General features: G+C 41.1%; 1 protein-coding gene across 8 annotated transcripts in view; it reads left to right on the plus strand.

The window, feature by feature from the left end:
• Positions 1–424: 424 nt before the first annotated feature.
• The window catches only part of EVA1C (eva-1 homolog C), a 99,444-nt gene continuing 78,991 nt past the window's right edge, over positions 425–20,877 (plus strand). For 6 of the 8 annotated variants that reach the window (XR_008319341.1, XM_053308861.1, XM_053308862.1 and 3 more), the window contains exons 1-2: positions 12,160–12,413; positions 12,625–13,025. Coding sequence is in view for 7 of the 8 variants with exons in the window: in XM_053308861.1 (XP_053164836.1) it covers positions 12,307–12,413; positions 12,625–13,025 (508 nt within the window). In the remaining variant the exon portion in view is untranslated. Of the gene's footprint in view, positions 467–12,159; positions 13,026–20,877 lie in introns of those variants that run through there. The other 2 variants (XM_053308860.1, XM_053308866.1) reach the window with 2 other exon arrangements.

Raw genomic sequence — 20,877 nt, forward strand, 5'->3', positions numbered from 1 at the left:
CCCCTGCTAACTGGGCAAAGAGGCACCTTTCACCGTGGTGATTCTCTTTATTTAGCAGGGGGAGAGTAACTGGCCCTATCCACCCCCCACCGCCAGCACAGTACTTCCAGTGACTGTAGCTGGGGTCTATCTTATGTTTCTTTTTAGAATGTGAGCCCTTTGGGGACAGGGTTCCATCTTATTTGTTTGTTATTTCTCTGTGTAAACCGCCCTGAGCCATTTTTGGAAGGGCGGTATAGAAATTGAATTATTATTATTATTATTATTATTAGGAACCATTCTGCTATCTATATATTTATTTCTTCTGGGTGTGCCTTTAGAATGTGCGTCCCGGCTCCGAGCTGATTGGCTGGGCAGCGGACATGCCTGATTGGCTGAGGCACACCCAGGAGGATTGGTTTCCACGGCAGCGGTGGGCCTGGCCATGGAGGCCAGAGGCAGCAGCGGGTCCAGCCCAATCGCGGAGGCAAGGCGGGGGGGGGGGGTAGAGTGGGGGGCAGAAGTGGCAGTGGGGAGGAGAGGTGGCTGGGCCTGGAAATGGAGACTGGGGCAGAAGGTTGGGGGGGAGGGAGAAGTAACCGCCAGCCCCAAAGAGCACACAGATGCTCTGTGTGGGGTCGGCTAGTTCTTTATATTATGTAAGCTATACTGAGACACCCTCCCCCCCGTGATATATAAATAAAAATAAGAAAGGTCATTTCCTTATATGCTACATTAATTAGTTCACAATAACTAGAGCACTACATATATTAGGGTAGCCTTATCACATTTTGGCATAAATTCTGTTTAAGTCAAAATGTTCTCTTGAGATCTATTAGGGATGAAGTTTTCATCCTAGACACATGAAAAAACAGTTTTACAAAGCTGAAAATGTTTGTATTCAAGTAGTAGAAAGCAAGTAAGATGCTGAAAACAAAATCAAAGAGAAGCTTTTGAACTGTTTACTGCTAAAAGAATAAGATGCAACATTAATCCTTATAAATGGGAATATGATACTTCATGTTTCTCTCCTACACAATATGTTATACATCTATACTTACTTTATTTATTTTTATTTTTACATTTATATCCTGCTTTTCCTCCAAGGAGCCCAGAGCAGTGTACTACATACTTGAGTTTCTCCTCATAACAACCGTGTGAAGTAGGTTAGGCTGAGAGAGAAGTGACTGGCCCAGAGTCACCCAGCTAGTATCCTGGCTGAATGAGGATTTTAACTCGGGTCTCCCCGGTCCTAGTCCAGCACTCTAACCACTACACCATGCTGTCTCTCATGTTTCTTGTGAAACACTTTTATAAAGCTGGTCATGTTTGCATTTCTTCAAATAATATTTAATAGGTGTAAACTGGCACTTTAATCTTGTCTTTCAGATATAGGTTAACATCATAAATTTGATTCTCCAGTCAAATTTCCTGGCTGACATCCAGACTAAATTACTCTTAGTACCATGGAGGAGTTATCCTAAAGGACTACGTAATTTAAATAGGACTTTCATCAACTAACAGAATGTCAGCCTTTATTGTTGAGGGCATTTTTCACATGAGACTAAAACAAGCTTGTGCTTAAATTAGTCTGTAGAGTGAATGCAAATGCTACATCAGCTAAAATTTACATCAGTTGTACTGTCCCTTTACAAAGAAGTGGAGAAACAAATAGTAAGAAGTGGGATCCCCCAGGGATCTGTACTGGGACTGGTGTTTTTTAATTTATTCATAAATGATCTAGAAGTAGGGGTAAACAGTGAGGTGGCCAAATTTGCAGATGATACCAAACTCTTTCGGGTAGTGAAATCCAAGATGGATTGCGAGGCGCTCCAAAAGGATCTCTCCAAATTGGGTGAGTGGGCAACAAAATGGCAAATGTGATTCAATGTTGGCAAATGCCAAGTGATACACATTGGAATGAAAAACCCCAACTTCAAGTATATGTTGATGGGATCTGAGCTGTTGGTGACTAACCAGGATAGGGATCTTGGGGTTGTGGTGGACAGCGTGTTGAAAGTGTTTACTCAATGTGTGACAGCTGTGTAAAAGGCCAATTCCATGCTAGGGATCATTAGGAAGGGGATTGAAAATAAAACGGCTAATATTATAATGCCCTTATACAAAACTATGGTGCGGCCACACCTGGAGTACTGCATACAATTCTGGTCACCACATCTATAAAAGTACATTGTAGAACTAGAAAAGGTGCAGAAGAGGGCAACCAAGATGATCAGGGGCCTAGAGCACCTTTCTTATGAGGCAAGGTTACAACACCTGTGGCTATTTTGTTTAGAAATAAGACAACTGCGGGGAGACATGATAGAGGTCTATAAAATTATGTGTGGTGTGGATAAAGTGGATAGAGAGAAATTCCTCTCCCTCTCACATAACGCTAGAACCAGGGGTCATCTCATGAAATTGATTGCCCGGAAATTTAGGACCAACAAATGGAGGTACTTTTTCACACAACGCATAATCAATTTGTGGCATTCGTTACCATTAGATGTGGTGAAAGCCAACAACCTGGACGACTTTAAGAGGGGTTTGGATAACTTCATGGAGGAGAGGTCTATCAACGGCTACAAGTTGGAAGGCTATAGGCCATCTCCAGCCTAGGCAGGATGCCTCTGAGTACCAGTTCAGGGGAGTAACAGCAGAAGAGAGGGCATGCCCTCAACTCCTGCCTGTGGCTTCTAGCGGCATCTGGTGGGCCACTGTGTGAAACAGGATTCTGGACTAGATGGGCCTTGGGCCTGATCCAGCAGAGCTATTCTTATGTTCAGTTTGGATCTTTGTAGTGACAGATTCCCTATCCCACAATTTCCATAGCACATGCCATTTTGCTGTTTAACTTCCTTTATGTTCTTACTGTCTGGCTGTACATTCCCACACTGTGCAGTCCCAAAGTTAGCATGCCTACCCCTCCCACTCACCTCACAACAGTGAGGTACCAAGGCTTTTTTTGATCAATTATATGAGGACAGGATGATGTGCTACTAATACTGTATAAGGATTGCACATGTGTTATACTAAAGCCCACACATTGTTTTCTGCAATAGCGTTTTATTAATGTATTTTAACACAGAATCTGCACTACTTGGCCAGACATCACTGCATGTTAACATAGCAACCAACATTAAATACTTTTAAGTCCCATTTGATTTTGATACGGGATTTACATGCATGCTTTAGACTATAATCCTAGTGCATATTATTTAGAGTAAGACTCTTTTGAACTCAATGAGACTTGTTTCTGAATAAAAAGGAATACAATCAGGCTTCACATCTCTCCAGTTGAAATCAGTACAAACTTTGGCTGGCTCATGTCCATAGAATATAATCAAAGTAGAGAGAATAACCTTTTGAGGGTAATTAGTGCAAATCTTTCAGCTCCATACACTAGCACATCTACAGCCTTACAATATCAATATTTTTTGTTCAGAGGACTGTAGCAATCAAATCAAATCAAAATCTTTATTACGGTCTTTGACCAGCATAGGACTGTAGTATAAATCACTTCTCTCCATAAATAAGACAAAGGCCTTTAGAGTGGTAATTAAGAAGTTTTGATTGGATTACAATGATGTTGTAGGAAGCTGTTTTATATAATATCACAAAACCTGACCAGTATGTTAATATGTACTATGTGAAATATTGCTACTTCAGTAAGTGAGGAAGACATCTGGAAACCATTAAAAAAATATGCTTTCTAATATAGCAAAGGTTTATACAGCCAATTAAGGTTGAACTCTGTTGCTCCTACTAAAATCAATAAAAACTCTAGAGCTAAGAACTTCTTTTCAAATTTAAATGGAAACAAGTCCTCATCTACCTTCTTTATTTATTCAAAGTTCTAACTGAAGGCAAATCTGTTTTCCCCTCATTCAGACATGCAGAGTTTGGCTTACAGAATATATAGCATCAGCTTGTGAAATTTTAGTTTTAAAATGTATGTAAAAATCAAATTTGGAAGACTTTTGTTAATAGAACTGGAAGACATAAGAAAAAGATGTCTTTTTATTCCCATTTCCATAGAAACTGAGGCTGAGTCTGCAAAAATGGGGTGCCTTTTTTAAAATAACCACCATATAGTGATTATTTTAAACTACTCACTTTGTTTCAGCTAGCTTGACAGTCATTCCCATAGAAACAGAATCACAAATGGCATCAGAATTGTTAGAATTGTTTTTGTAAATTTACTTGGTGTCAAAGTGCAGGAAAATAAGTGCTTTAAAATGTCCTCACTGGTGAGGGAAAACTCCCCACACCATGAACTGTTTCAGACAAAAAGAAATATATCAGATTAAGACAGTTTTTTAAAAAGTTGCATGCACATGAGTAATCTTAGCAAAGTAGTGAGACAGAAACACCCGCAGGTGCTTTGTTACTTTCATAGTGTACCCGGTTGTAAACTTCTTACTAAGAATCTGTTCTAGACTTTCAGTTTCAGGATCCTCCTATTTTTTCCACCCTGTTGCCTCTTTTTATAAAACTGACCGCATTAATTTCATTTGGGTGTATGTATATAGTGCAAAACGTGACATGAGTTTAAAACTTAAAATGCTATCTAGCCTCTCTTTGCTTCATCCTTATAAATGTGCTTCGTAACGACTTTTGCTTTCCTCCTCCTATTATGCTTTCTGAGGGCGCGAGGGTATGTGTGGGAGAAGGTGGTTTCAACAAAGAAGACACCATGCCTACATGCTGGTTTCTTGACAGTAGTCAGGAGGACTCCAGTCTGGTTTCCCTTAAAGAGTGAAACTGAGAGATATCTTCCCTTTAGTTTGTGCCTGGACCAAAACATAAATTGGAAAAGAAATAAAAGCAAAAAACTCTATCTTTATCCCGTGCCAATGTGATCCTGGAATGCTTACAAAGTGTACTAGGAGTATAAAGAGATAATGCTATATATGTATTTGTTTATTTCAGCCCAAGGCCAGCATAATGCTATAAAAGTGATGGCATGGCACAAATTTAAAAAAAAAAAACACTTCTGCAAGCAAATATTAATAGACATTTAAACACAGGCCGTTTCTTAAAGTCCATTACAATGCAAAATGGAGTATGAGTTCAGTAAAGAGTATGAATCCCACCATAAACCAATATTGTACAAAAAACCAGCAACAACTACTACTGTAAATATGATCACCCAGAGTTTATATGTAAAATGTTACCATTATAAAGACACACCAACCATTATCAAATGAAACCCACAAAGCATTTATGGGATTTAATGGGGCATGGAGCTCTGTGATGCAGAAGCTATGATCATACAATTTGTAACTTGATAGTCCAAAGCATACATTACTGTAGCTGTCAAGATAAGGTTTGATCATTTTAGTACTGTACTAAGCAATTATAACTTGAGTACCACATGTATTACAGACTATCGCTTGCATTCCATCAGCATGATTTATTATTAATTGCAATGAATTATATTTGATGTGGCCACTTCATATGACACAAAGTTACTCCATGGGGAAGTGGGCCCCTAGTGTGCGTGGAAAGCACGCATGTGCCCAGCAACCTCAAGCCATGCCCCTGACATCAGATGCAAGGGGGCAAGGCAACCTGCTCGCCTCTTCCTCCTCTCCGCCGCGATGTCCAGAGACAGTAAATCCAAGGGCACTTTACAAAACTGTGCTTCCATTCAGAAGGGAAGAGGGAAATGTAGCCCTTACCAAGCCCTCCGCGGTTGCCAGTGGAGCCACCGCTTTGTGTCCTCCAAACAGAAAGAGCCGCACCAGCTTCTGGCGTTCCCCCCTCCCTCCCCGCCACTGCAGAAGAGAAATGGAGCAGATGCACGTGCGCGTTCCCCGGGCTCTAATTGTTCAATTCTAATGTGAGAAATATCGGCAGGGCAGTGGTGGTGGCTGGGCAGCCCCCCCGATCACTGGGAGGGCCCCACAAGAGGCATCTGCTTGTGGGGCCCCTGACCCTCTGGGCCCAGGGACATTAACCCTCCCTTGTCCAATGGACCCCGTGCCTATAATCCAGAGCAGGATCCAGACTAAGATAGTTATGACTAAGCACCATTGAAACAAATGAAACAAGTTAGACATGAATAACTTAAGCTCCACTAATTTCAGTTGAACTTAGTCATGACTGACTTAAACTGGATGTAAAGTAAAGGTAAAGTTGTGCTGTCGAGCCAGTGTCGACTCCTGGCAACCACAGAGTACATACAGCAATTTACATATGTATAAGATGGTTACCTATTACAATCCATCTACCTGTAATGCCTGGGTATTTCCTATGCAGAAACACCTTTCCAGTAGAAATGTTATATTATCAGCCTTTAACTTAGGTTTTAAAGCCTAATACCCAGGCTATTTAAGACAATGTCTTCTTCATTATGAGCCCCATTGCCCATTGAGATCATCCAGACGGGTCCGTCTGCAGTTGCCTCCAGTTGGTCTGGTGCTACACAGGGACGGGCCATCTCTGTTGCTGCCCCAAGACTCTGGAATGTGCTCCCTGCTAAAATAAGAGCTTCCCCTTCTCTGACAACTTTTAAAATGTCTCTAAGGACACATTTATTCACGCAAGCTTTTTAACTAGACTTGTGGTCTTAAATAGTTTATGTTGTGATTTTTATTTCAATTTGTTTTATTATTTCTTGTTTACACAGTCAGACAGGTGTTATTGACTGGTTTGTTTTATCCAGACATCGAGTCCTTCCCAAGGACCTGGGATGCCAGAATTTTATTGTCAATGGTTATAGATATCGTCGCAGAATATAGGCTGTTCCCAGTAAAGCTGCTTTTTGTAATTGGCTGATGGTGATTTCTGTGGCCCCTATGGTGTTGAGGTGCTCTTCAAGGTCTTTTGGGACTGCACCCAGGGCGCCAATTACCACTGGGATTATTTTGGTCTTCTTCTGCCACAGCCTTTCAATTTCAATTTGTAGATCTTTGTATTTGGTGATTTTTTCTATTTCTTTTTCTTCTATTCTGCTATCCCCTGGTATTGCTGTGTCGATTATTTTCACTTGTTTTTCTTTCTTCTCAACTACAGTTATATCTGGTGTATTGTGTGGCAGATGTTTGTCTGTTTGTAGTTGGAAGTCCCATAATATTTTTACATCTTCATTTTCTTCAACTTTTTCAATTTTATGGTCCCACCAATTCTTGACTACAGGTAGCTTGTATTTTTTGCAGATGTTCCAGTGTATCATCCCTGCTACTTTGTCATGCCTTTGTTTGTAGTCAGTCTGTGCGATCTTTTTACAACAGCTGATTAGGTGGTCCACGGTTTCATCTGCTTCTTTACAAAGGCGGCACTTGCTGTTTGTGGTAGATTTTTCGACTTTTGCTCTTATTGCATTTGTTCTTAGTGCCTGTTCTTGTGCAGCCAGTATTAAACCCTCTGTTTCTTTCTTCAAGTTGCCATTCTTGGTGATGTCTGATTTTCCACTTATATTGTGCAAATATTGCCCATGCAGTGGCTTATTTTTCAATTTTTCTGCTCGGTTCTTGACTTGTTCTTTCTCATAGGCCTGCTTTGTTTCATTGGTGTTGAATAGTTTCGCATTATTGACCATTTGAAGTGCATATTCTTCACTGTCCTTGATATATTCTTCAAGGCCTCTTTTCTCCTCCTCTACTGTTTGATGGGCTTGCAGTATTCCTCTTCCACCTGAGCTGCGAGGGAGGTATAGCCTATCGACATCACTGCGGGGGTGCAGAGCATGATTGATGGTCATGATTTTCCTGGTCTTACGATCTAGCGTCTCTAGCTCTGCCTGGGTCTAGTCTATTATTCCTGCAGTGTATCTGATAACAAGTATAGCCCAGGTGTTTATGGCTTGTATGGTGTTCCCGCCATTGAGTTTGGACTTGAGGATTTTTCTAACTCTCCTGATGTATTCACTTCCAATTTTTCTTTTAACTTCAGTGTGTGCAATGTTGTTGTTGTTGTTATTCATTATTATTATTCATTCATTTATGTTGTAAGCAGCCCAGAGATGTAAGTTTGGGGCAATGTACAAATATAAAAAATTATTTTTGTAGCTATTCATTTTTAAAATGTGTATCATACTGGTTGCATTAAATGGTGATAAAGCTAATTATATGCATAGAACTTTCTCATTCAAAGGACTTATAAATGGGAAGCAAGTTTATTCAGCAATACTTTAGGGCCACTGCAACTGGCCATGTGATTTGTATTTAATGGGATATTTGAAAGCTCTAACTCGCAGAATTGGCTGGAGTGTTTCAGCACTTTTGTCTAAACCTCCAGATGGGAGGGAATTTTTGCCCTAGGTTCTAGGTCTGTGAGGACAAGAAGCTGCCTGCTGTTGGCCATTACCATTGCTGTCTGGGTCCTCTGCATCCTAGTGTTGTGAGGTCCAGAGAGCCTTTCCATTTTGCCATTCTGAGGAAACTGATTGATTGATTGATTGATTGATTAAGTGCAATCAAGTTGGTATCGACTCTTATTTATTTATTTATTTATTATTTTATTTTATTGCATTTATAAACTGCCCCATCTGAAGGCTTGGTGTACAACAAGTTTTAAAAGACATAAAAACACACACCATTTAAAACATAGTGCTCAAAAAAGTATAAAAAATTTAAAACTATTCAAAACAATTTAAAACCAATTAAAATACTTTTAAAAACAATTTTAAAACCTTGGAAGGCCAGGCCAAGGCCTTAGCAACCACAGATAGATTCTCTCCAGGATGATCTGTCTTCAACTTGGCCTTTTAGGTCTCTCAGTGGTGCATTCATTGCTGACGTAATCGAGTCCATCCACCTTGCTGCTGGTTGTCCTCTTCTTCTCTTTCCTTCAACTTTCCCTAGCATCATTGACTTCTCAATGGAGCTGGGTCTTCACATAATGTGTCCAAAGTATAATAGTTTGAGCCTGGTCATTTGTGCCTTGAGTGAAAATTCTAGATTGATTTGTTCTATGATCCATTTGTTTGTTTTCCTGGCTGTCCATGGTATCCTCAAAAGTCTTCTCCAACACCAAAGTTCAAAAGCATCATTACTTTTTCTATCTTGCTTCTTCAAAGTCCAGCTTTTGCATCCATAGAGTGTCACAGGAAAAACCACTGTTTGAGACACATCACGGCATCTAAATATCCTTTCCAAGGCCTTCATTGCAACCCTACCAAGTACTAGTCTGCAGCTTATTTCTTGACTGCTGGATCCTTTACTGTTGATGGTCAATCCTAAAAGGCAGTAGCTATGCACCACTTCATGGTCTTCATGATCAATTCTGAGGCTGGCTGCTGTACCCATTGTCATTTGTTTAGTCTTCTTTACATTTAGTTGTAGTCCCATTTTTCACTGTGCTCCTTGACTTTCATTACTAGAGCTTGCAGATCATCCACATACTCAGCTATCAGAATGGTGTCATCAGCGTAGCACAGGTTATTGATGTTTCTTCCTCCAACTTTAAAACCACGCTCATCTTCTTCCAATCCAGCTTCTCTCAGTATATGTTCAGCATATAAGTTGAATAAATAAGGAGAAAGTAGACAGCCTTGTCTTACTCCTTTGCTGAGCTGGAACAAGTCTGTCTCACCATGTTCCATCTGGGCTGTGGTTTCCTGTCCTTTATAAAGGTTTCTCATGAGAACAATGAGATGTTCTGGGACACCCAAGGGAGAAATAAGAATATTGCAGATAGGGCTTCCACTGTGATAAAGGAAGGGCCAAAGGAGAGAGGATAGGAACATAGGAAGCTGCTATATACTGAGTCGTGCCATATACCATCTAGCTCAGTATTATCTACATGGACTGGCAGCATCTTCTCCAAGGTTGTAGGCAGGGATCTCTCTCAGCCCTGTCTTAGAGACACCAGGGATGGAACTTGGAACCTTCTACATGCAAGCATGAGGATACTTTCCCCAGAGCAGCTCCATCCCCTAAGGGGAATATCTTACAGGGCTCACACATGTAGGCTCCCATTACTAGTTCAGTGAAGATTTCCCTTTCTAGCACAAATTGGGCCATCAACACCAGTCACCAAATTTGACAGGATTCAAGATCAGCATTCCAATATCAGTTTTCTAACATTAATTTCATAGCTGTAATATTGGTTTCAGATTTTATTTATCTGTTGATTTTAAAGTTTATATATGTTTTAATTAGTTGTGAAATGCCTTGAGACCCGATTATAAGTGGTATTAAAGGTAAAGGTAAAGTGTGACGTTGAGTCAGTGTCAACTCCTGGCGATCACAGAGCCCTGTGGTTTTCTTTGGTAGAATACAGGAGGGGTTTACCATTGCTATCTCCCGCAAAGTATGAGATTATGCCTTTCAGCATCTTCCTATATTGTTGCTGCCTGATATGGGAAACATACCAGCAGGGATTTGAACCAGCAACCTCTGGCTTGCTAATCAAGACATTTCCCCTCTGTGCCATTAGGTGGCTTTATAAGGGGTACTAAGATGTGTTAAATAAAATAAAATAAATATGTACGATCTGCATATGCCCAACATTTGAGAGGCAGTTCCAAGCTCAGCTTGACCTCTGCATTGATTTTCAGTTAGGGCAGGAAAGATGTGGAGCACACTGTAATATGATGCATCCCTGAGCACTGAGTTATCACAACTTTTGGTATGTGCATTCATGACATAATTCTCCATTTCAAGTTTGAACACCAACTCAGTCTCTACATTCTGTTCTAGAGGAAGGGTGGAGAGATGCAGGGAGGGGTCATAGCTACTGGCAGAGCACATGCTTTGCAAACAGATGGTCCCAAATCCAATCTCCAGTTAAAAGGATCAGATAGCAGGTCCTGAGAAAGACCTCTACCCAAGATCCTTCCTGGAGAGCTACTGTCAGTTGGAATGCAGTGTTTAGAGTGTTGGGCTAGGAGCGAGGAGACCTTCGTTCAGCCATGAAATTAACTGGGTGGCTATGGGCCAGTCACTTAGTTATCCCTCCGCCTAACCTACCTCACAGGGTTCTTGTAAGGAAAAATATAAACATGTACATTGATCTGGGCTCCTTGGAGGATCAGTGGGATAAAAATAAATAAAACAGCACTGAGCTAGACAGGCCAATGATCTGACTCATGGTATAAGATATAGCATCATAAGTGCAACCCTGAGTAGGGGTCATCGGTTCTTTCTGTGTGAGGTGGGGATATTTTCCTGGGTCCTGCCCATTTAGAATGGTTTTGTAAGTTCCCTGGTTACTGTATTTAATTTAAATTGCCCTTAGAATAAAATATGTGAAACAGATCCCTGGAATATAATTAATTTAAGAACAATTTGTGGGAAATAAATTTACTAGCAAAATAATTTCAGGAAAAGAATATAGAATAATGATGAATTGTTCATATATAATGAGACATCTGAAGTTATATATATATATATATATATATATATATATATATATATACACACACACACACACACACACACACACACACCGCTTTTCAACAAAATTCTCAAAGCGGTTTACATAGAAAAATAAATAATACATAAATAAGATGGTCCCCTGTCCCCAAAGGGCTCACAATCTAAAAAGAAACATAAGGTAGACACCAGCAACAGTCACTGGAGGAATGCTGTGCTGGGGTTGGATAGGGCCAGTTGCTCTCCCCCTGCTAAATATAAGAGAATCACCACTTTAAAAGAGGTCTCTATTCAGTTAGCAGGTTACTAGTTAATTAATTAATTATGCTTTACTGGTTAATAATGGCTTTAAAAAATGAACATTTAAATGCTAGGAGTTTGGATATTTTGTTGAGAGGGGAAATTAGAGTGTTTGTGTGAGTATCTCAGAAAATGCAGAGATGTTCTATAATCACATATTCAAATATTCACATATTCATTAACATATTAATTCATTATTGATTGAATAATTTGTTTATTTATTAGATGTATATACCATTTTTCATTAAAATAATCTCAAAGCAGTTTACAATATAATTAAAGCAATGCATAATTAAAATACAACGGTACAGATGTCACCTGTGTTATCCCAACGTCTATTTTGCCATGACTGACTGGGCAGCAGCACATTTCGGGGAAGATACACCCTCTTCCTCCTACATCAAGATTATATGGGTATAGCGGGGAAATGTTATTTATGTGAAGTGGCTCCCTTCTGTTTTCTATTCAGTGTGTATTTATCTGCTTGGTGGCTTTACTTAGAAACGACTTGCTCTTCCTAAACAAGCCGGTCAATGCAAGTCAGTCAAATATCTAAAACAGTATTGACGGCCACACGTTCCTGCAGCAGCAGAAGCTCAATGGGTCGTCGCCGTCGCTTCAAATGGCACGTGTGACTGTGGCAAACGTCTTCTTCAGCTCAGATTCCTAGTAGTGCGGGTGGAGGAGACAGCACGTCGTCAGAATGGCCCTTAAGGGGAGGGGAGGAAGAAAAGAAAGCGCCGGGCGGCGGGCAGTAAACCAAAAGGAGTCTGAGAGGCGAGACAAGAATCGGGAGGAGCGGAATAGTAGGTGATGTTGCCTAATCGCCGGGACGGGTGCTGCGAGGTGGTAGCAGCGACCCTGCTACTAGGGTCGTGGGGCTGCCTCCCGTTGGCTCTCCCGCGGCTTCTCGACGCGCGCCAGTGCCAGTGGCTGCAGCGCCGCCGGCTTTGGGAAAGGCTGCCCTTCCCATTGCCTGCCGCCCACCCACACTCTCATCACACGCACTTCACTTTTCCAGCCGGGGGCCGGTAATTGCTGTGACTTCCTCTCTGGGGAAGAAACTGCGTGGCGGAGCCTCTGCGAGCCCTTGGAGCTGCCCTTTCCAGTCCGGGTCCCTCCCCTCGCCGCCGCCGCCTTTCTCTCGCTCGCCTCCCAGCCGCTCGCTCGCTCGCTCCAGTCCCAGGAAGGACGGGGACTCTCGGCGGGTAGGTGCTGCTGCCAGCTGGAGCCATCATGTGACCAGGTTGGGCTGCGGAGACCCCCGCTTCCTCCTCCTCCTCCTCCTCCACGCCATGAGTGAACTGGAGGCTGGGCAGCATCCGAGCCGGCGCCAGGTAGAGCTCAGGCTGCTGCTCAACCTCCTCTTCTGCCTGTTCCTGGTCTGGACCAAAGAGATCGCTGCTCTGGCAGACTTCTCAGGTAAGGTAGCAGCGTGGTCCCCCTTGGCCATGCCTTCCCGTCTCAGCACGCACAAGCCCCGACAGGGGGCACACCTCGTATGCCGGGGACGGGCCCTATAGGGCAGGGGAGTGGGATGGAAACACCCACAGAACTGCTTTTCAGTGTCAGTACTCAAAAGTGTGGCGGCAGGGAAATATTAACAGGTAAGGCTGACAGACACTTCCTCCTGAGAGGACTGAACAAACTGAACATTCAACAGGTGAAGTTTTTTCTGGTATGAAGATACAGTGATGGGAAAAGTTTTGCCTGTTGAGTTTCAAACCCATTAGGTATCTTTTAAATGTTCTAGAGCCTAGTACAGGGCAGGGAGTTAACACTCTAATGTTCTGGTATTGACATGTTTTGCTCCAAAATATTCTGTATCCCAACTTGTTACCAGTTCTTCCAAGTCCTCTCCCCCTCTCTCAGGATCATGGTTAGTGAGCATACGGTATCCCAAACCCAATACAGGAAAACTGACTTAATTGTATAAGGGGAGAAACAGCAAGAGAGATGGTATGCTTTTACCTCTTGCCTGTGGGCTTCTTAGAGGCAACTGGTGGGCCACTGTGTGAACAGGATGCTGGGCTAGATAGACCTTGGGCCCGATCAGCAGGGCTGTTCTTAATTTGAGCTGGTAAATCGATTGAAATCTATTCCAGAAGCTGCACCTCTGGACTTGTACATTAGTTAACATTTTATACACCTTAACTGAAAAGGATTTCTTAACATATGCAGAATACTTTCTACAACTAATCACCACCACCTGTACCTATGCAACTGGGATTAGAGGGATGACTTCAAGGTAAACCTGGGCAAAGTATCCTCTCATTTTGTACAAGTAAATGTTGGAGGTCTTCTATCAGTAGTGTGCGTAGCCTGAACTAAGGGCAAACCCACTTTAATGCTAAACTGGTGTGATGCATCAAAGCACCACATCAACATGTTGGATCATTTTGACAACTTAGCCTGTGTCAGCCCTGGGATTTGTCCTCATCTGCCATGCAAGCAGCTGAGGAACTAGCATGGGTTCAGCTCAGGAAACATGTGTCTGATGAGGATTGGATGCACTGAATGAACACATCCCATCCTGAAAAAACATCTGATGCAGAAATGTTCAAACACACAATTTGCAATAGCACTTTATTTAAGCGTCTATGTGGGTAGGAAGTCTGCAGCCTAGAGAGTCATGTTACTGTATGTGGGTGCAGATTCACAGCTAGACTACAATGCATATTTCATCAAGGATAACCGGAGTGGCTTAAAGGTACATTCATTAGTAAATGTCCTGGGAAAACAGAATTACTGTCATGCCCTAAATCCTTAGGGGCACACAAACAAAATTTTCAGTACTTATCCCTTTACATACTTCAAATGCTCTTTATCTACTGATAAGCAGGGTAGTTAAAATTTATTTTAAATATTTAAATACATGCTCTCATATGCTGAGTGAGGATTCTAACCAACAGTAGGTTTTAAATAGGAAGCAAATGGGCAGCAATTATTCTGAATAAATCTAGAATAAAATCGCACCATACTGACTATGTTTTATATGTGCCCTATTGGATAGAGTAAATATTTAGAATTTTGGATAGCATTGTTTTAAGAATATGATCAAATGATTATGATGATCCTCATCATTAATACCTTTAACTGAGGTACTTGTATTGGTGAGAGGTTGCTGGATTAATTTATATACTAAATCACTCTTAATACATTCTTGGTTGATTTTTTTTTTAGTCAGAGCAATTCAAGTATTAAAACTCAGCTGACAACCAGGCATTGTTTTGTTGGAAACCATTTACAGAAATAAAATGTAGCCTTCTGGAGGAACCTGGGCACAGATTAAATGTACAAAAGTCAGACCTATGCTATGAAGACTGAGGGCAAATATGAGTCAATGGGAATTCACAGATTATCCTCGCCCACACAAGGAAGTCGCATTAAATATATATATATATTAGCCCTGCAGCCTTGACATAGTTCCAAAGTTAGAATACAGTTGAACACAATTGAATTGAGGCTGTTAATCTGCACATACACCCCCCAAAAAGGTAGTAAGAACTTGCTTCTGATCCTCTAATAATCATATACAATTTTTTATACAGGGAAATTTGGAAAGGAAGTGTAGATATTTCTGCATCAATCAAACAGAAAAGCTTCAGGACACCTTATCATTCGGTATTATAAGTTGCAGAGACGGGAAGTTTATTTAACTCATGTGCCAACGAGAGGCACAGACATGTCACCGGAAACTGGTGGACAAATAAGATCAGTTTTGAGACCAGAGATCATGCCCCTCCCTTGTATAAGTGAAAAATGTCTGGTAATGTTGGGATACATCATTTAATAAAAGAAAAATGAAAAGCAGCTTTAAAAACATTGTTTCTTACTGTTTACTTTCAGCAGAAAGGAGGGTGGCATTTATTTTCTTTTTAAAACGTCTGCCCGTTACAATTGTTCTTTATCATTTGTTTAATTGTGGTTTTGAAAGCACCTAAAACACTAGGTGTTTGCTTACCTATTTGTATTTAACAATTTACTTAGTATTCCATAGCAAAATGCAAGCTTGTGTTTGCCTGTTGGTATTCAAATCTTGCAATATAAACTCAAAATGTAACTTTCTAAAGGCTAATCAAAATGTACATGGCAGAAATTAATACATGATCAACATTATGAATATAAACATGGTTACCATGAATACATGACTGTTTTTTGAACTGTGCATAGATAAGAGGTTTAGAGCTGTAAGGTTATTTGTGATGCTTTACATGAGTATATAATGATGTAAATATACATTTTTGTGTTAGACCTCACTGTTCCCCAAAAATGTCATTCATGCTCAAGGTCCACACGTTTTGGGCTAGGCTTCATAGTCAACCATTGTTTCTAGTAGCTAGTATAAAGCTTGGATTTCTCACTTTCTACTCCAACCGGCATCTGAATGTGGCTCCCTTTTGTAACCCTGGCTAGGGGATTTATAGGGCAAGAACAGTGGGAAGAGTATGTATTTGTAGCAACATCTTCTCAATAAACCATGGCACTGAGGCTGCATCCTAGCATAAGAGCCTAGAACTGTTTTGAAAGAGGCAATTTCTGCTCCCTTGTGCGACTGGAGTAATGAAAAGCTCCTTACTGCTACAGCAGAGGCTTTCCCTGCTGATAACCAGAGTTAAATGTATGCTTGCTGCTGGCAAGTTGTCTACTGTATTTGTGGATTCCGGATTATGCTCAAGTCCTGTTGAAATAAATGGGACTTCACATAGTCACAACAAACTTGATTTCAATGTGATTTAGAGACAACACACTTTCTCTGGGTTGGGATGCATACATATGAAATTAAAATCTGCTGTTTTAAAACCAGCATGTCTGAACTATTTGAACCTGTGATATAGATCTCATCTAATGATGGCCCAGTCTAGACTTTAGTGGGAAGAGATGCATTTATCCAAAGACCCTTTAACCTGATTTTCCTGAGCTGTAGGCTCCTGCCCCTGCCCCTTACAACAGCTTTTATAACTTATGTGATCTGGTGTGGGGAAGAGAGAGCTGCAATTCAAGGAAGCCAAAAGAAATTTCTGCTGAACATGCGCAGGCCCTTGCATTGGGATGACAGGGCTCTCTGGACTGGGGCCTATGTTTTTACCTTTTGGAGGGGGGTGTTAAAAAGTCTTGAAGAATACGTAGTGTGTCTGTGTGCATATTTGTACACTGCCCCAAACTTTTGGGTGGTTTACAGCAACTTATTAAAACCTTAAAACAACTTAAACCACAAGTCTAGTTAAAACCTGGGTAAGTATGTAGTACACCACTCTGGGCTCCTTAGAGGAAGAGCGGGATATTAAAAAAAATGTAAAAATAAAAATCTCAATGGGCAATGGGGGCTCATAGTGAAGAAGTTGTTCTCTTAAATACCCTGGGCCTAAGCTGCTTAGGGCTTTAACCAGCACCTTGTATTTTGCCAGAAACTTACTGTTAGCCAGTGTAGTTCTTTTAATATAGGAATAATATGGCTTCTTCGAGATGACCCGGATAACAACCTGGCTGCCACATTCTGTACTAACTACAGTTTCTGGACTATGTACAAAGGCAGCCCCACATAGAGCACATTGCAGTAGTCAAGTCTGGAGGTTACCATTATATGTACTACTGTTTAGAGGTCTATCTCAAGAAACGGTTGCAGCTGGTGTATCAGCCAAAGCTGATAAAAAGCACCTCTGGCCACTGCCTCAATCTGAGACATCAGGGGAAGGTTTGGATCCAAAAGCACTCTTAGACTGCATACTTATTCCTTCTGGGGAAGTATGACCCCACCCAGAACTGGCAAATCAAAATTGTCTTCTGAGTTCCAGCCCTGCACAATAAGTAAAAGGTAAAGTGTGTCATCAATTCGGTTTCAATTCCTGGCAACCACAGAGTCCTGTGGTTGTTTTTGGTAGAATAAGTACCTCCATCTTATTTGGATTCAGTCTGTTTGTTATCCCTCATCAAACCTATCACTGCCTCCAAACAGGCATTAAGATAAATTATGCCTTCTCTTGATGATGTTGACATGGAGAAATAGACTTGCATGTCATCAGCATATTGATAACACCCTGCATTAAATCTCTTGATGATCTCTTCCAGCAGTTTCATGTAGACGTTAAAAACCATTAGAGACAGTATGGAGCCCTGGGTGATACATATAAAAGTTCACATTTTGAAGAACAACAGTCTCAAAATGATACCATTTAGATCTAGAATCTGACCAAGAGGTAGAAGCTCTCTGCAAAGCAGTGCCTCGCATTCCCATCTCCCTTAGACGTTCCAGAAGGATATGAAGGTTGATAGTACTGAAAGCCTCTGAAAGATCCAGAAGGACCAAAAGTCACACTCCCTCTGTCAGTTCCCTGTTGGAGATCATCCATCAGGCTGACCAAGGCAGTCTCCACCCCATCCTACCCGAAAACCAGTTGGCTTGACTAACAGGTAATGATGGAACTGCCCATTAGGGGTGTGCATGGACCATTTGACATGGTTCGAACTGAATTTGAACTGAATTCAGACTGAACAACGAGTATGTGAACTGATTGGCTGGGCTGGTCAGTTTATATCAGTTGAAAGTGTTATGTACTCGAACCAGCGCAGTTTGCGGTGGTCCAGTTCGTGATTAAACCGGTTCTGCACATTTCTACTGCCCATACCTAGGCAGATCCAGAAGGACCAAAGTCCTTTATGTAGTGCACATGGATAGCAAACCAGTTAAGTTCAGTGGAGAAATTGGCTCCTAGATGAAAACTTTCCCTTCCATTCATGAGTTTTCAGTCTAATTCAACTCAAATCCAAATTCTAGATTAGAGATTCTAGAGAATCTAGAATTTTCCTTTATGGTCCATGGAATAAGATGGAGTATTGGGCACTACCCAGTCATGTCTGCAGATTGCATGGGTAGCATGTGGTGATATGAGCACTGTCGCTTGTATTCCTGTCAGTGCTCTACAGGATTGTCTGGGCCTTGATGCTCACTACTCATGTGTTTCGGCCAATGTTTGGTGGTTGCAAAACTGCATGAACGCACAGTTTCTAGTTCTATTGACACAGATGAGATTGTGCTTGTGGTCATATTCCTGCTTATTGTCTCACTTTGTCTTGTGCCTCTTTGCAGCCTCTGCTTCAATATCTGAGTTATGCAAGGTTTTGTACAGTGCAACAGGTCTGATACAATGGCAGTGTCCAAAGTTGCTGCACTAGTGCCACATTCAGCTGCATGTTCTATCCAGTTAAACACATTTGCCTTGTTGATTTTAAGGGGGGACATTTAAGCACATGCTTAACCATCCCAGTGAAATAAGTGCTTAACTGTAGCTATATGGCGCGTTGAGTGTCTTGCTACATGGGTGAACCTATTCCACATCCTCTCACTAATGCAGCAAAAAAGCACAATATTGCAATGGTACAATAGTCTTCAAACTGGTTCCACCTAGATTCTCCCCCACCTTTCTACCCACTCAGAACATCTAAGACTGGACTGTACGTCCTCCTTTATCTGTGTATAATTGGAGGATGTAAATTATTGACAAAAGCACCAGCATATGATCATAGACCTAGATACTATGCTGGCAGGTGTTGCAGGTCATCTCTCAGACATTGGAGGTAGATGTACTAGAGTACAGAAAGAGAGTGCCAGGTTTCCCTGGTTTCATTGTTTTTCAGTGGGACTCAGGATTTTTACGTGTCTAAAGCTGCAGTTCTAACTGCACTAGAATGAGATCTCCACTGAGTTTAGCTGGACATAACCTCTCAGCAGCTCCTGGTATGCTGAGTGGCTGCTACCCCAGGCTAAAAGCTGGTGTAACCATTGGCAGTGGTGCAGCTGCTGGAGAAGGAGAAGCATTCCAGGAGCTCAGAGTTATCTCACTCCTTGGCAGAGTTCTAGAGACACCATCACAGCTAGGGATGAGCTGTGATCCCGCCCAGCCCAGCCCACCAGGGGCAGTCCAAAGCATTTTGCTGCCTGTTGGACAATATGATACCACTCACAACTTCAGGAAGCTGCTCAGCATTCCCAGTCCATGCTAGTGTGGCAGGGTAGATTTTATTTAAATAAAATTGATTTAAATTGTGATTTAAATTGCTTCACAGAAGGACTCAGTTTTAATTATTTAAATCACTACTCAGGAAGATTCTATTTAATCATCATTTTCTAGCAAAAGTACATTCTTCTTGTCTAATATAACCTTAATACATATTCAGAGATAGATGTAGGTTTCATTTTTAGAAGGTAAGTACACACTGTAATAGGTGCACACTTTTAATAGGTGCACACTTTTCATAATGCTGTTCTGTTCAGACAACCAGGCCTTGCATGTTTGCATCTTGCACACATGCCTGTTTTACCCACAGTTACAGGAATTTCATTAGAATATTCCCAAATGGGTCTCTTTACAGCCTGCTGCCATGATAGGTGTTTCCCTTCTGCAATGGAGGATACACTCTGAAAAGGTTTCCTCTGGATTGCATTAATAGATTTTGCTCACTTTTATCACTTACTATTCCTCACCCCTCTCCCTTGCATTTATATCCAGACTCCTCTTCGCTCAGATCTACTTCATCCCCCAAATCCTCTATTCATTTATTGACCACCTGTGTCTTTGCACTGGGGGCGGGGGCGGGGAGGTGCAAGGGCTTGACTGTTTGTATATGTGTGTGTGCGCTGCATGTACAGTACCTGCAGAACAGGATTGATCAGGTCTGTTATCTCTCACCCCCGTATACTGCTCTTAACATGTTCATAGAATATAATTAGAAGTTATGATTGAGATCTTTGACCTAGATTCTTTTTTATGAATTGTTTTTTTAAATTAAAATCCAATTTAAATTTTAAAATCTGGTTGTTGTTATTATTATTATTATTATTATTATTTTAAAATCATTGATTTTTATCATCCCTGAGTGGTGGTGACATGCAACAACTCTCAAGACAGTGTATCCAAGCGAGGCAGTGGTGGCCAGGGCATTCCTAGCTCAGATTGCCCTTGCCACCACTGCCTGGCTTTGGAATAAACTTCCTGCTGAAATAAGAGCATCTCCTTCTCTGTTTGTATTCAGGAAGAACCTCAAGACCCTTCTGTTCTCTCAGGCTTTTAATTAGAATTAATTGCAATAATTTTTAAAAACTTGTTTTAATAATTTTATTCTATTGTTTTTATTGTCATGTATTTTAATTTTATTGTCATGTATTTTAATTTGTGACTTTTAAATATTTTAAATTTTGTACATCGCCTATACATATCAGGTGGTCTAAAAATATGATAAATAATGATAAATATGATAAATAAATAAATAAGTTGCA

Source organism: Hemicordylus capensis, chromosome 3 (assembly GCF_027244095.1).
Source record: "Hemicordylus capensis ecotype Gifberg chromosome 3, rHemCap1.1.pri, whole genome shotgun sequence".
In the NCBI taxonomy this organism is placed as follows: Eukaryota; Metazoa; Chordata; class Lepidosauria; order Squamata; family Cordylidae; genus Hemicordylus; species Hemicordylus capensis.